We start from the raw sequence: 16293 nt of genomic DNA, 5'->3' as shown, positions 1-16293 counted from the left end.
GACAGCCTCATGGGAAATGTAGTATACAAACAGTTTTGGCTTTTGAAATGAAATATCCAATTTTTTTATAGTGTTTTGTGTTCTCAAATTACAAATTCGAAGCTAAATTAAAATCTATAAAGTACCTTTAGCCATTAAGATCATCAAGTCAGGTTTTACATGCATTAACACGGCCTAGAAATGCAAAATGTGTCAGTTACCTTCAAATATTCGTTGTCATAGGAAACACTGAGTATCTATTTGCTGCTAAAGGTAAGGTGGTAAGATTGCGAACACTATTGAGGATTTATAATTTTAGTTTTCTGCTTATACTAATTTAATTTTTGTTGTTATTACGGTTTTTAAAAAGAACTAGTTTGTTGTTTCTGTGCAATAAAAAACAGTTACCTTGGGGGGGGTGGTAGAGTAGCTAAAATTATCCTCAACTTCCTTCTTTAACCTATATTTGATCAAGTTAAAGTAAAAAGTACCCGTCCAAGAATTTACTCAAGTTAGAGTAAAAACGTATTTAATTAAAAGGCCACTGCCTAATCATAACATTTGACGTAGTATTTTAGAATGGTATAATCAGACTGACAAAAAAAATAGATATTTGAAAATTCGGGTATTTTAAAAACGAAATGCATGCCTATATTTACAAAATAATAAATTAAAACAAGAGAAATACATTTCTAAGCATTTTTATATTAAAAGTAAAACATTGCAGTACATTAGATAAGTATGTTACACCGTACTTCAATGTATAACTTATGGTGTTTACAGTATATTCACTATCTCCAAATGGCTCAGCAGATAGAAAACAGCATTAGAACAACAGAATATATGTACAAACACTATGTCACTTTAATACAAGCTGCAGATGTGTGTCATATGAATTTTTGGTTAAAATGTTTTGTTCTTCATTCCCTGAACTTAAACAGAGTATTCAGAAAAGTAAGAGAGATGCTTCATAATATTATAAATCAAGTAAAAATGAAAATATTGATGCAGTGGTAGTACTAAAAGTTTTCCTACAACGTTACTCAAGTAAAAGTAACGGAGTGAACATGATAAGTTACTACTCACTTCTGTAATTTAGCCAAGCAGCACCCTGAATGAATAAAGAGGTAACATCAGTAGAACAGGCGATGTGTGTAATGCTGTGTCCTTTTCTGCCACTGGGTGACAGCAACAAGCTACATACAGATGAGGTCACTGTTCTCTAACTAAATCTGGCTTTGATTAAACACGTTGCAGTGCCTTTCAGAAGTAGTCTGACCTATTGAACTTTTCCACATTCTTCCACATGACAATACAATTTATTGTGTTCTCAACCAGCTTTCCATGCTTAGAGAAAATCTTGTTTATTTGTTCTTTTCACGCTTGGTCAAGCTGAGTTTAATACAATTTGGAATAGAGTCATAACATTACAAAATGTGGAAAAGTGATATGCTGTAAATACTTCACATATATACTGTAAATATTTCTGCATGGCACTGTAGAAATCATGTTGATGTTTCTGTTATGTTAAATGTGGAGCAGCACCAGCAGTACCAACAGAGGGAATACTTTCAAGCTTTTCAGTATTTGTATTATTTACTTATGTATTACTTATTTTAGAGATTTACATTATATTTTGGAAAAGGTATTGTAGGAGTCTACACAGACTCAATAAACTAAAATGGGACAACAACAAAAAAGCGATGTAGCGAATCAACAGAGGACTGCAGAATCATTGTGAGAAACGCCAGATGTAGAATACAGAACAAAAATAATCAAGCCAGAATAGAAACTAACCACTGAGTCATGAGACAGATACAGTCAACTAGTTCTTGTTTCATCAGTAGTTGAAACAAGATTTTCCATATGGTTGATTTATTTTTTTAAATATCGTCTTCATTAACAGTATGGTAATAATACTTGTTTGTGTACAACGTTTTGGCCTTCAAATGAGTTAAAGTGCTTTTGTATTCCAGGTGAACTGATTAAACAGCAAAAAACACACCCGCCCCACACCATCGACACAGTTATACCAAAAGAGCATCTGGTAAAAATGGATACAAAAAATATGTGGATGCTCTGCAGCCTACAATAGGACATCCTAAAGAACCTAGAGATGTATACTTCACTTAAGATCAGAGAGAATATTTGTATATATTTAAGCCTATATACAAAATTTACACTTTAAGCGAATTGGAGAAAACCAAAATAAATGTAATGTTTTGCACCCGTTTCTAGTTTTAGATACCGTTGTGGGCAGATGATGCAAAGTAATTTAACCCTAAAAAACAAACTATTCAAACCAATGTTAAAGAAAGCAGCACAGCAGCATTGAAAAAATATTTGTCCTTGTGATTAACTCTTTTGACGACAGCTCTATCTCTGTACATTTTTTCTGACAATCAGACAGACTGACCTGGACTTAAAAATCAGAAGCAGAAGTCCAGCAACATTGCAGAGGTGTTTGCATCTTTAAAGCAATATTATTTGATAATTCTGCTATAAAATATTCAGATCTGCTGAACACATTCATTCTGGTTCATAGAGCTGCAGGGAGATGCTGCTGATTGTGGTGCTTCTGTTCCACCGCATCGTTACAGCTGGGGCCTGTCTGCAGTGTGACCGCTCCATCAGCACCATGCATGAGGACTTCATCCTGTCTGCTCCCTCCGTGGAAGACCAAATTATTTTTCAAATGATTTCCGACCAAGCCTATGTGACATACAGGGAAACAAGTCAGAGTCGAAAGGGAGTCATTGGTGAGACTATAAACCCTGAACACTGTAAAATCTATTTAGTTCATCTTACCCCTCTAATGTATTCGTCATGCGATGTGTTAGCTAATTTTTTTTTACTTGTGTGGACCGCTTGATACAAATTGAACCCTGCTAAGAATTACTAAATATCTACAGCAACTTACTGCGTACTCATTTTGTCAGGTTCACTTAAATTAAACAAGCCAATTTTCTAGAATGAGTCCTTGTCCTTCTTCTCTCTCACACACTTCTTGTTTTATTAAGGTTTTATTAGCTCTGGTGGCCTTTATTTGATAGTGTTCAGACAGGAAGGTGGGTAATGAGAGAAGGGAAGACATGCGGCAAAGGTTATCACGCCTGGATTCGAACAGCCACAGCCGCTGCAGCACGCCTCTCTCCCACTTCACAGAATTATTACTTCGTAATTACCATCACTGTCATTTGCAGGTGTCAGATTTACAGGAATACCAGAAACACAATACCAAGGTTCCAGCTTGGGACATTTACGTGTAGAAATAAATGCTATTAATTGCACTAATGGCCCAAAAAAAAAAAGAAAAAGAAAACATTAAGAGTGGTGATATCCCTATTACGTCAACACACTGTGGTAGTCCTGTGTTTGACAAGCACAGACTGTTATTGTTGGAAACTACTGTTAGCATAGCGCTAACAGTGTAGCTTAAAATAAAATAATAAATTGAAACTTGTTCTGATGTGAATGCGCTCCTGTTCATGGAAACGCTGGGATTAGTCTTTCTTCATATGTCAGATGAGATACATTACTGGTCCCAGAAAAGAAAAGAAAAACTCAAGTAAAGCACTTGTACTTGGAGGCAGTATTGAGTCAAAATACTTTCCAACACAGGAAAAAAAAAACAATTATCAAGTGGGACAGACTTTTCAACCACAAATTCCAAGTATTTTTACTAAAAGTGAGTGTTGATAGCAATTTGTGATTGCTTGTTTCTTATTATTGTGATGTTCTAAAATATCATCACCAAGATTTTTGTTTTTTTGGTAACTGCTTAGATCCAACCACGTTGTACAGAGCCAAAACTGAGTACCAGAGTGAATTTCACCGCTTCTTGAATGCTCCTCGTATTGGTGAGATTTAAAGATAAATGAGAAGGAAACTGTTACTTAAAATTAGTGAGTAAGTTTCTGGAGTTTCTGGATGCAAAGTAAAGTGATGAGCTCAGATATTACTCATATCTTTGCATTAAATCTAACATCAGTTCATCCTGTCTCTGTTTTCAAAGAGCCTCTAAAATATGAAGCCATTCAGATCATGGAGAAAGGCAGGAAGATCTTAGAGAAACACTTGGAAGCTTTCATCCCTAAAGGTAATCAACTTGAATAGTAGCAAGTTCTGTCTGGTATGAAGCAAACCACTTTATGCAAGTCAGTGCTCTGCATCAGTTATTAGCATTTGTCTGTTTCTTTTTCCTTCAGAACTTTGCCCCAACAAGTGTGGTACGTTTGCTCTCTGATCCCGCCACCTGTGTTGCTTCGGCCTGTGCAAATCGTGTCGAGTTGGTGCATGCTAACTGAACACGTGTGCATGCATGTGTGGCTTACAGGGCTTCTCAATAGAAGAGTAATGGATTGTGTCTCTTGCAAGTACAAGACGTACATCTGTCCAGCTCTGTCAGACCAGCTGGACTGTGATGGTATACTTTAATTTTTTGTACCTCAGTATTTATATGTTGTTAGTGAGAGGGCTGAGGAATGGATGGGAGTCCTACCTATGAGGTAGGAGCGCATCATTCTTGCGAGTGCATTAAAACATGTCACGGGTGTGGGAATGTGTTCTTGAGCAAAATGCTGCTGCATGTCCATGTGCAGTGCTAATGAAGAAGATTACAGAGGTAATCCGGATGCAAATGAATAAAAAAGCTCCTGTTCTGCCCTCATCTCATTTTTTTCCAGTGCATCTGGTGCAGGCAGAGGAGGAAGGCCAAGCGGTATTGAACTGCTTCCTTCCATGGCATCGTTTCCTTCTGGGAAAACCAGAGTACCACTACTCCAGGGCTACTGGAGAGACAGACGCCAAAAAGGTCTCTCACAGACGAAACATGTTATTGCAAAAGGAAGCATGCATGGCATTTTAAATTTCACTTTAACATAACTTTTCATAACCCGAACCAAGTGCATGTCCTGGTTTTATCCCATATTTAGCTTTTTGAAACCACATGTTTCCTGTTTGCTGAATCACTTCCAAATATGTATACACAGCTGACTGAAAAAGACTTCCAGCCCTTGGTGGTGACACAAGACGCGTCTATAGTCCTGAATCAGCTTCATTTGGATGAACAAGGAACATATCGCTGCTCTCTGCAAGATGAAAATGGAGCCGTCTACTATCGAGCCTCTTTCCTGCTCACAGGTGAAGTCAGGTTTTATTACATGGCAGACAGTCGATGCAATGCAGGGTATTTGCAGAAAGTGTATTATGCTGTAACACTGTGAGTGCACCCACGGTGAAGATGTGTCTTTAAAATGAATTAACTAGATTAAGGTCAAGTTGAATTCAAAATAATATGCAAGGAAACAGAACGATCAGGCACTGAATGAGAAACCAAGAAGTAGGATTTAATCTGGGCAGCTTGATTACTGGAATGCTGGATAGGTGAGATATACAGGCAGCTTGGGAGAGCTGCCTGTTAAACATGGAAAGAAGTTAATTGGTAGATGTACCGACACTTAGTGGACAATAGTAGAGATATAAGAGTACAGAAACTCCAACACTACAGATACAGATAGTGAGCTAAAAACTAACAAAGAAACAGAAAATCAGAAACTGAGATCAAAAAAATGTAATTATCAAGCAGAAGTGGGTAGAGTAGCTAAAAACTGTACACAAGTAAGAGTAGCAACATATTTTTACCCAGGTAAAAATATGCTGAAGTAGTGTTGGCTAAAAATTAACTGTCCAATAAATTACTCAAGTAAGAGTAAAAAATCATTTGGTTAAAAGTTTACTAAAGTACTGAGTAAATTATCAAAACATTAGTCATTTAATATTTAAAAACTGCATCATTAAATGGATCAAAATATAAAGTTATGTGGAAATTTGGGTAAGACCAAGATGAAAATAATTCATATGAATAATGTAATTACAAAAAACAAAATGAGGATAAAGAAAATTTCTTCCAATATAAAATTGATCTAACTTTAAGAAAAATTTGTCTCTGGTAAAAAAATGTTTTTGTTAAAACAAGCTTGTTCAGACAGTGAAGATGCTCACAGTGGGTAGAGTATCCACTAGCAATACTTCAAAATAAAATTACTCAACTTAAAGTAAAAAGTACACTACAGTAAAAATACACCTAAAAGTTTGGGGGGATTTCACAAAAGGTTACTCAAATAAATGGAACTACTGCCCAACTCTGCTAATGACTACGACTCTTAGCAGAATTAGAGTACATACCAAATACTAAAGTACAGAACAAAACTACAAAGGATCTTAAAACTACGTAATAAAAATCCTTAAATTCATGTCCTGGTTAGATTTTTGCTTGTTTCCACTCGTTTTTATCTTTTTTAAAAATGTTTTTTGGCTCATTCGGCTTATATTTTAGAGTGATTGGACAGAAAAATAGCTAAAGAGAGAAGGGGGAGACATGTAGCAAAGGTCATCATGCCAGGACTCCAACCACGTCGAGAACTAACGCCTCCATACGTGGGTTGTGCTCTACCACTGTGACACCACAGCAGCCTCATATTTATCTTTTTGGTTGGTTCTATTTAAGGTTGGAAAGCTTCCCTTACTCTTGCTACAGATTATCTCTCAGTCCGGGCAACTGGGCAACAAATCCAAAATGTTAATATTACTTCCAGTCAGAAGAACCAAAATAATTTAAACCTTTTGAGGTTTTGGGGTTAACTCTAGATGGAGTTAGAGGATGGCGTCCTGATAACTCATTGTATTCTCCTGTGTTTTGTATTAACATGTATTGATGACCTATAAAAAGTGAGGTGTTTAGCGATGTGTCTGTTTAGTGACTTTAATCTGAAGAAAATGCTTGGTGTTAACAGTCCCTGGCCTGTAACACAGACACTGACTCATGTCTGTGTTCATTCTCCTCCTCCTTCACAGTCGAGCCTTTGCCTCTTCAGACCCTCCAACCCTTCGTCACTCTGCCCCCACTGGCTCATGGCGTCTACTCTCCTACAGAGAACCGGCTTGTGCCTCTCATTGTCGTGGTTACAACACTGAGTCTGGCAGCGAGCGTAGGCCTCATAGTTCTCCTGAGGTGAGAGACCTGGGTGGATGAGTGGGCAGGGTTCCCAGGAAGGGTGTAGGTGAAAAGATATGATACCAAGCAACATGAATGACAGACTAAATCATGTAACGTGAAGTAGAGCCAGCTATGAGCTTAGATTTTATTACTAAATCCTGATTTATTAGGCTGAGTGAACACAGCTGAACTGAGTCAGTCGACTTTTGTTATTTGAAAAAACTATCTTTACTTCTTCCAGTAAGTTATATTAATATTAAAAACCACAAGCATGTTTTTCAAAAAAACATTTTTCCTTTAAAAGGACTTTCTCTGTTATCCTTTCTGTAGGATGATGATGAATCGGCAGAAAGAAGTCAAAGACTTGAGGATCAAAAAGAATGACAAACACACAAAGGCCACAGCATGATGTATACAGTAATTACACTTTCACAGGACGGGAAAGGTTTCCTCACTTCCGTTTCTAGATTTTACGCCATGACCAAATAAATTTTCCAGCATGAAGTGTCAAGTCATGTCTAGAAATGATGTGAAAGTTTGTATAGGTCTTGGTGGTATGGAAAAAAGATAAGTCACTCGAGAGTTGTAGATCTTGCTTTTATTTGGATCAGGTGTAAGCTCATATGATAGAAAGTTGGCAGAGGAACAAAAGCAGAAATTGCTCAACACGGAGTTATTTCAGCTGCACTCAGACATTTACATTCACATATGATCTGTATAAATAACATACTAATTTGGGCCTTTGGTGATTTATTTTAAACTCTATTTTTGAAGATGGTTTGAGTCTTCAACAAATAACCTAAAGACACCAGTGTTAATGTCCAGAGCTAACAAGGTTTGACATTAAAATGCACTAAGAGTGACCAAAGCACAGTAGTGGCAGCATAGGACTTTGGGACTGTTTTGCATTAAATCACACTAATAGGATCTACCAGTTGTATTTCTGTAATGTTCAAAGTATATGTGAATAATAAAGATAACCTGCAAATCTTACAATTTTACATTGAAGCTTACAAACGTAAGAACAAAATGCCATCTGTCAAGCCAGGTGTTGGAAGCGTCATGCTGTGGGTTTGGTAATGAAGACTGAATAACTTCTAAAATTCATTAACTTTGGTTTAAATCAATAATACGGTGTAGCTTTGACACTGTTGGATGTTCCAGAATGACAAAAGCATTCAAACATATCAAAAATTGCTTCAAGAATTGATAAAGCAGCCCAACATTAAGCTCCTGGAATAACTTTCAGTTCTACAAAAAGCGTGTGGACTATGTATAAAAGCCAAATCCATCCAAGCAAATCATTCAAATTATACGAGTCCTTCTGTTTCCCCCAAAGGAGGAAATTCAGACAGATTTTTACCAGGAAACCGATGATGACTACACTGAAATCAGAAAACAGGTGATCATATAATGCATTAACTGGTCACAAGTAATCAAATTAAGTTTATGCTGTGGTGGCGTAGGGGTAAAGCAAGACTTATGTACAGAGGCCTTAGTCCTCAACGAGGCCGTCACAGGTTTGAGTCACGACCTGATGACCTTTGGGAATTCCCACTCTCAAATAAAGGTCAATAGTGTAAGGATTTGGTTTTCTCTGTCCATCCATTCATCTTCTTCCGCTTATCTGGGGTCGGGTTGCGGGGGTAGCAGCTTCAGAAGGGAGGCCCAGACTTCCCTCTCCCCGGCCACTTCTTCCAGCTCTTCCGGGGGAATCCCGAGGCGTTCCCAGGCCAGCCGAGAGATATAGTCCCTCCAGCGTGTCCTGGGTCTTCCCCGGGGCCTCCTCCCGGTGGGACGTGCCCGGAACACCTCACCAGGGAGGCGTCCAGGAGGCATCCTGACCAGATGCCCGAGCCACCTCAACTGGCTCCTCTCGATGTGAAGGAGCAGCGGCTCTACTCTGAGTCCCTCCCGGATGACTGAGCTTCTCACCCTATCTCTAAGGGAGAGCCCAGCCACCCTACGGAGAACACCCATTTCGGCTGCTTATATCCGCGATCTCGTTCTTTCGGTCATGACCCAAAGCTCATGACCATAGATGAGGGTGGGAACGTAGATCGACCGGTAAATTGAGAGCTTCGCTTTTTGGCTCAGCTCTTGACGGCAGACACTGCGCCAATCCGCCTGTCGATCTCCCGCTCCCTTCTTCTCTCATTTGTGAACAAGATCCCGAGATACTTGAACTCCTCCACTTGGGGCAGGACACCCTCCCTGACCCGGAGAAGGCACTCTACCCTTTTCCGGCTCAAGACAATGGCCTCGGATTTGGAGTCATCCCGGCCGCTTCACACTCGGCTGCGAACCGCTCCAGCGAGAGCTGCAGATCACGACCTGATGAGGCCAACAGGACCACATCATTCGCAAAAAGCAGAGATGAGATCCTAAGGCCACCAAATCGGATCCCCTCAACACCTTGGCTGCGCCTAGAAATTCTGTCCATAAAAATAATGAACAGAATCAGTGACAAAGGGCAGCCCTGGCGGAGTCCAACTCTCACCGGAAAAAAGCCCAACTTACTGCCGGCAATGCGGACCAGACTCCGACACCGGTCATACAGGTTTTCTCTGTGTTGATTTGAATTTTTCTGTGTTTATTTTGGGTTCCTGTGTCTTTTGAGTCTCCGTGTTGTCCTGTCTACTTGATTGTTCCCAGGTGTGTCTCGTTCCGTGATTACCCTCTGTGTATTTAATGCCACCTGTGTTTCTGTGTCTTTGTCGGGTCCTTGTCTTTCCAGTCTGTCTACTTTGTCTGTTGTCTTCAAGTCGAGTCCGGTTGCTACCAGTGTGAGTCGTTGCCTCTGCTCACCTGTGCTGTCTGGATTATTGAGACTTTCATCATTAAATCACCTTTTTTCACTTCAACCTGGGTCCTCTGCGTCACCTCTCACCACATTTCATGACAAATAGAGCAAATAAAACCTTAAATAAGTTTATCCAAGTACATTTATTAGATGGATTACATTACAAACTTGTAGTCCTAAAAAAGAGACCAGTATCTTTTTAGGAGGAAATCATACCAATGTCTCCAAAATACTGATTTATATCTTACTGCACTGTTTATTAAACAAATAAGTATGCCAAACCTAATCTGATTACATGTGACAAATTAACAATTTTTTTATAAATTGGAGCTCGATTCTCTTATTTCAGTATACAAGTTTTGTGTCGAGCAGCAACTTGCAAAGGGTCATTTCAGCTGATATTACTAGGGCTTAATGTATTTATTTTAATGTGTAAGTATAATTTTGACCCTGTGTAGAAGAAAAACAACCCCATAAATTTCAAAATTGTTCACCCAATTGTTGTTTTTAAAATTCACTGAAGTTGCTGTTTGTGCCCGGAGTAAGTAGAAGTTAACTTTTTGACCGTAATTGCACCAGAGCGTATTACAATTCAGACCCCAGCTTGGACACCTCCTCTTCCTGCCCCAGCCAGATGAAGTGGAGCTGTGTGGCCACGTGGACATCTAAGAAGAGAATCAGGGATGAGGAAAATCTCCTGGATTAGTGTTTTTCAGATTAATAGCCCCAGCCACCCAAATAATCCTAGATAATCCCCCTGGTGGGGGAAAGGAGATAAAAACCAAGCAGCAGATGTTGTCGTCAGGAGTTCTGTTGATGTTTGTTTACTTATGCGTTCATTCAGAGAAAAAAAAAAATCAGCAAATGTGACTGTGAATATTAAGTCTTTCATGATTTCCAATCGTGACCGTTAACTGATTCAGAGGAAGTGTCTCTTCTGATCTTGACTATGTTTACAAGGCAACAGTGCTTCATATTTTGTATGCTACTGAGTTAATTTGCTTCCTGATGTCAGTGTCAAGTCACGCTTCCTGCAAAAACAGTCATTACCAACGACAAATTTAAACCAGTCTTTCAGCATTATGTAAAGGGGGAGATAATGAAATATCAAGAACTGAAAATGAAATTAACTGATGTTAGATGAGTAACCAGCACCAGGAAATCACCTGTGAAATCACAAATGGTGCTGAGAAGTTTTCGGAAAATTTCTGTCAGGGGCTTGAATATGTGTAGGTAGTTTGGGTTATGAGCTATGACAACAGAGGTTGTGACAATACAATGTGAGGGTGTGTGGAGGCTGAGGTTTGCATTGATGGTGGCAGGATGTGTGTCTGCTGCTGCTGCTGCTTCCGTTGGGGCTTGCTGACATGGGGGAGAGGAGTGAAAAAAAGAAAACACTCTTAAAGACACCCACACACAAAGGTTCTCGCGTCACAACCTTCCAGCCAAGCAGTCTTCAACATCTCACCAGTCTTACGCTATTGTGTTTAAACCCACTGTGCATGCTGAGGCTACCGTAAGTGCACTCTCAGCTGCTCTCCTGACAGCCATGATGAAGTGTGTAGTAAAGTGTGCTTGAGTGTGTACACTGCAGTGGATTGAAAGTGCTGCCTCAGCAGGGAGACGGGATGACAAAGTGGTCGCGCTACCGGAGGAGAAACAGGCAGCGGCGGGGGAAAGGGAAGTGGGAGCATGAAGAAAGTTGGAGTCAGAGGTTTGAGTGGGAGAGAATCATGTGGGAAGGCAGAGTAATTTCAGTGTGGGCTATGAGGAAACGAGGACAAAGATGTGAGATTACACCCTATCATATGAGCAATACGACAGTAAACATACAGACACCGTACTGATAGTTATGGAAAGACATCTGCATGACTAGTTCTCTAAAATAGAACTTCTGGCATTTAACTTCCTTGTTATCCTTGTTTTACTGAAACAGTTGTATTTTTACAGAACCAGTTTATTTCAAGGGTAATCTCGGACACTGCACAAGCAAGCAAACTGCTCCAGCTATAAGCAGTCTAATCAAAACAACTCATTCCATTGAATTCCCGTAAATTCACCTTGAAATACACCTAAATAGCGATAATCAAATGATTATACAATTATTCTACACAAATTTGAAAAATACTTGATTATAAGTTTTCAATTCAAATCATATTTTACTGCTTTTACTACGCCGTTTTTCTTTAAATACTTGCCTGCTTGTATTGTTGTATCTGGTTTTCAGTTTTTTACCTGTTTTAACCCAAAATATTTATAAATCTGAAGTTTGTCAGTGTCCATCATCATGTTGTGAAACTACAAAAAGATGTTAACAATTAATACTAATGGTTTTTATGCCCACTTCTAACTTTGTCTACTCTAATCACCCTTTGAAAAAAAACAAAACACTTTTCAACAAAGATCAAACATGGCATTCACCAATGATGAGTGTGAACTACACCATCCTCTTTAATGATAAAAAATGTAGTGTTGAGTTTATTAGATATTGATATTTTATTTATTAACAGCCTATTTTTGTTTGTTTTTTTGTTTTGTTCATTTATTTTGGGTCATAAATATTCATTATTTCACATTTGTTGCCAACCGAGCACGATAAGGCTGCTAATTTCTTTACTAAACATTGCAAACCTCTTAACATCCATACTTGTATATTTAAAATTTCACCCTCAGAGCACCTGCAAAACAAAATACGTAACAGTTTTAGTCGGTTTGATTAAAATATTTTCTATTTATTGCATTGTGAATTGGCAAAAGTGAACATATTTAGATCATGAAAGCAGCATATTGATCCCACTGAGAAATATTGTGTCATTGTAACATATCTTCCTCTTTCCCATGACGTCCATCATTGAATAAAAATAAATTCGCTATATTTATTGCTGAATAAGGCATTGTTTTATTTAGACTTCCCTACATAAAAGGCTTCAATGAAGGTCCTGTTTTAGTACACTTCTGTGAAACCATTTTATGACCTTTGTGATAATAAATGTTTTTACAGATTTCTTTTACTTTAATACTAAAAACACTCAAGATAAAACTGTTAGCTAAGTGGCTTGCATTTCTTAGTAATTTATATTTTTTTATAATAAATGTTGCATTATGCAGTAAAATGCCCCAGTAGTCTTGGTAAACGTTTTGTATTAGACACAAAGTCTATAACGGCATACTTTGAATGTAACATTTCCCCTTTCCAAAAAGTGAATTCATAATAGAAAACAAACAGGGATGAACGAGGAAAAGTGTAACATCTGCTTGTGACAGACATGGAGAGAGAAAGAGGGCAGATTTGCTGTGGCTTAGAGCTCCGGGGGATTAATTTGACCCAAATGATAGCACACAGCCTTCAGCGTTTCCTCTGAAGGCTGCAGTTCCTAGCTTTCAACTCGCAGCATCACGTCACTCAACACAAAAACACCGTATAACCCCAAACGACCACGTGCGCAGTAGGAAAGTTGAGCTTTACGTCAGTGTCCATATGAGGACTGTCGGACAAACCATATTTGGCTTTTCCGCCTGTGACGTTGCTGCCTGTGCGGAAAACGGGGCGGAGCCCACGCGACCCCGCCCCTCTCGCGGCTGTTATCAATGAACAACTGAAACTATGAAACTGAAGACGGTCTTAGCCGCCTCAGGGAGAGTTCAATTTCTCTCTACACTTACTCAAAATCAGTGGTTTTTCAGTTTTCATACAGGCGCATTGTTTTGCATTTACATCTATAATAGTTTAGGTCTTTTTCTTAAATAAGCACCTCGTTTTTGTGTACTTTTTAAAGTTTTTTAAGTTGACTTTTCACCTATTTCAAACTTTTGCGCCATGGCTTCAAGCAGTGTAACACTAGGAATAACTAACAACGAGCTGGTCCACATCCTCAGGACCCCACGGGATCAGTACACCTCCAGTGGGTGCGTGGTGCTGGACTGCAGACCTTTCCTCGACTTCTCCACGACGCACATTTGCGAGTCCCGAAACGTCAACTGGAACTCGATGCTGCGCCGCAGGTCCAAGAGCTCGGTGGTGGCCCTGGAGTGGCTCATCCCGGACAAGGCGCTCCTGGGCCGGCTGCGGCGCGGAGAGTTCTCCCCGCTAGTGGTGGTGGATGAGAGGAGCGGCTCGTTGGCCGAGCTGAAGTCGGAGAGTGTGGCCCAGATGTTGCTCACCGCCCTGCAGAACGAAGTCCAGACGCAAATCTGCTTTCTGCAAGGTGAAAACACTTTTGATTTCTGAACATTAATTAGTGACAAGCAATCATTTGCTAAGGCATTTTTTTTGACACTTTAAACAGGCATATTAATACAGTGAATATAGAAAATAAAACAAAATGATCAAATGTTCTTATTTCCTCCTACATTATATAAGAGGAGCATCCTTGTAAACTGTTTCACTAATCTAAAACGCTGTTTGACTTCCATTTTAGGTGGATTTGAGGGATTTTCAGAGGCCTTTCCAGATCTTTGTTACCACTCTGGTGTAAATCCCCTCCATTCAGTGGAGCCAGAGCCAATAGCGACAGGCCGGAGGACTCCAGCATATGATCAGGTATGTCAAGAAATCCTAATCAGTGCATCTAAAGGTTATCTTCCTAAATAAAATATCAAACTTATTAATTAAATGCTGTTTTAATAATTTCCAGGATGGTCCGGTGGAGCTGCTGCCCTTCCTGTTCCTGGGCAGTGCCATCCACTCGTCCCGCAGAGAAACGCTGGCAGCAGCAGGCATCACAGCTGTCCTCAACGTATCCTCCACCTGCCCAAACTTCTACGAAGGAGAGCTTCAGTACCTTCGACTGACTGTGGAGGATACGCTGGTAGCCGACATTAGAGCCTGCTTTCACACAGCCATCTCCTTCATCGGTGAGCCCCTTCACCTTCTGCTCAGAGACCTTAAGTCATTGATTGACTGATTGATTGATTTAAATCCCAGTTTGAACTTTAACCAACCAGATTTTAGAGGGCAGAGAAACTCAAGTGACCTAATTTGATATGAAATGCAACATAACACTTTTAAGCAGCTTATGTACTTGAGATCATTTTGTGGCTTATTGGCAAAATATAATAATCTAGTTACAAAACAACTGGATTATTTTCCACAAGTTACAGATGAGATTCATTCACTCCTAAACTTTGCCCTTGTAGCCAATTGTACTTACAAATCATGATCAGAATTTACTTTCTTCACTTTTCCTCACTGTGGGTAAATCTGGTCCATTTGGATAATTTACTGCATAAAACGAGGTTCTCTTGAACCCCATGTTCAACCAATCAGTCAAGTTTATTTGTAAACCACATTTAAGTAACAAGGTAGTTTTAAGTGCTTTTACATCATAAAAGTAAAAAGTAATAAAAAATCTTACATTTTGTTAAGTGCCATCATCAAAATCATCAGTACATATCAAATTGGTCAATGTTTCAGTGATAATGGGTCGAAAGTTAGCAAAGTTCGTCTATAATTCTGATCACTTTTTGCAGTTTTTATCAGTTTTTACTTTAAAGCCTGAATCTATATGTTCGTTTACCAGACAAGTAAAGATTTGGCCAGTGTAATGATTGATTTAAAATGTGTGAACAGTACGGATTGTTCTAAATTTTGTTGTTTTTTCTGGTGTTACCCACAGACTCTGTGAAAAAAAGCGGTGGTCGGGTGCTGGTGCACTGTCAGGCAGGCATCTCCCGCTCAGCCACCATCTGTCTGGCCTACCTCATGCACACGCAGCGCGTCCGCCTCGACGAGGCCTTCGACTTTGTCAAGCAGCGGCGCCACGTCATCTCCCCCAATCTGGCTTTCATGGGACAGTTGCTGCAGTTTGAGACCGACATCCTCTGTCAGGGATGAGACGAGTGATGTCTTCAGCTCAGATTCTTATCAGGACTCAACAAATGATCCGTTAGTGCAGAAAATGGTACATTTAACAAGGACTCAGAGAAAAGCTACTTGTGTTGCTGGCATCACATGACTGGATTTCTGTTTAAAGCAGAAACTGACAAATGTATTACTTGTTAAACAAACTGTTGCAGTGTAGAAACCTGCTGAAGTATTGAACTTGAAAATGACTACAGTCCAGAAGTAGCAGGTTGGAGCAGCTACTTTGTACTTTCCCTTCAGTTTTACCAGCGAGGGAAGTTGTTCCTGCTTTTCTGGTAGTGTGTTTTTGTTGTGTGGGGTGTGTGTGTGTGCTAATTTAAGACTGATGTGCCTGTTTATTTGAAAGGTCTGTTTTTGCTTTCATACTGAAGCCACTGTGACATCTTTCAGACAGCACTGTTAGCTACTTAAAGCAATAGTGAACAATTCTAAGATTTCTTCCATTGAAGTTATGAAAATGCACTAACTACAGCCTGTCTTATGAGGCGAATATTGGCTGGCAGCAGTTTTTTTTTCATTATGTAAATAGTTTTTAATTATTTAAGGTTTGCAATGACTGTTAGTTTTTGATATGTTACTGCACTTTTATCCTGCAAATTTCAATCTGTTCTAGTTTTTTTTCCACTCGAATAAAAACTTGCAGGAAAACAC

The 16293-nt window shown here is 39.4% G+C and overlaps 2 protein-coding genes across 3 annotated transcripts; both read left to right on the top strand.

The window, feature by feature from the left end:
- Positions 1-25: 25 nt before the first annotated feature.
- izumo1 (izumo sperm-oocyte fusion 1) lies at positions 26-7487 on the top strand. 2 transcript variants are annotated; one of them, XM_028034393.1, is made up of 12 exons: positions 26-252; positions 1956-2026; positions 2386-2439; positions 2525-2738; positions 3765-3839; positions 3995-4078; positions 4188-4208; positions 4316-4405; positions 4665-4792; positions 4971-5121; positions 6835-6991; positions 7307-7487. In XM_028034393.1, the coding sequence occupies exons 4-12, from the start codon at positions 2537-2539 to the stop codon at positions 7383-7385; spliced, it is 987 nt and encodes a 328-aa protein (XP_027890194.1). In that variant the 5' UTR covers positions 26-252; positions 1956-2026; positions 2386-2439; positions 2525-2536; the 3' UTR covers positions 7386-7487. The 2 variants fall into 2 exon arrangements, with proteins under 2 accessions (XP_027890194.1, XP_027890195.1); XM_028034394.1 differs by lacking the exon at positions 1956-2026.
- A 5892-nt stretch (positions 7488-13379) lies between these two features.
- On the top strand, positions 13380-16293 carry dusp2 (dual specificity phosphatase 2). Its single transcript, XM_028032647.1, has 4 exons — positions 13380-13984; positions 14198-14319; positions 14414-14633; positions 15395-16293. The coding sequence occupies exons 1-4, from the start codon at positions 13597-13599 to the stop codon at positions 15610-15612; spliced, it is 948 nt and encodes a 315-aa protein (XP_027888448.1). The 5' UTR covers positions 13380-13596; the 3' UTR covers positions 15613-16293.

Source organism: Xiphophorus couchianus, chromosome 12 (genome assembly GCF_001444195.1).
Source record: "Xiphophorus couchianus chromosome 12, X_couchianus-1.0, whole genome shotgun sequence".
Taxonomy (NCBI): Eukaryota; Metazoa; Chordata; class Actinopteri; order Cyprinodontiformes; family Poeciliidae; genus Xiphophorus; species Xiphophorus couchianus.
The sequence above is the reverse complement of the archived record's forward strand: the minus strand, read 5'-3'. Positions and strand labels throughout refer to the sequence as shown.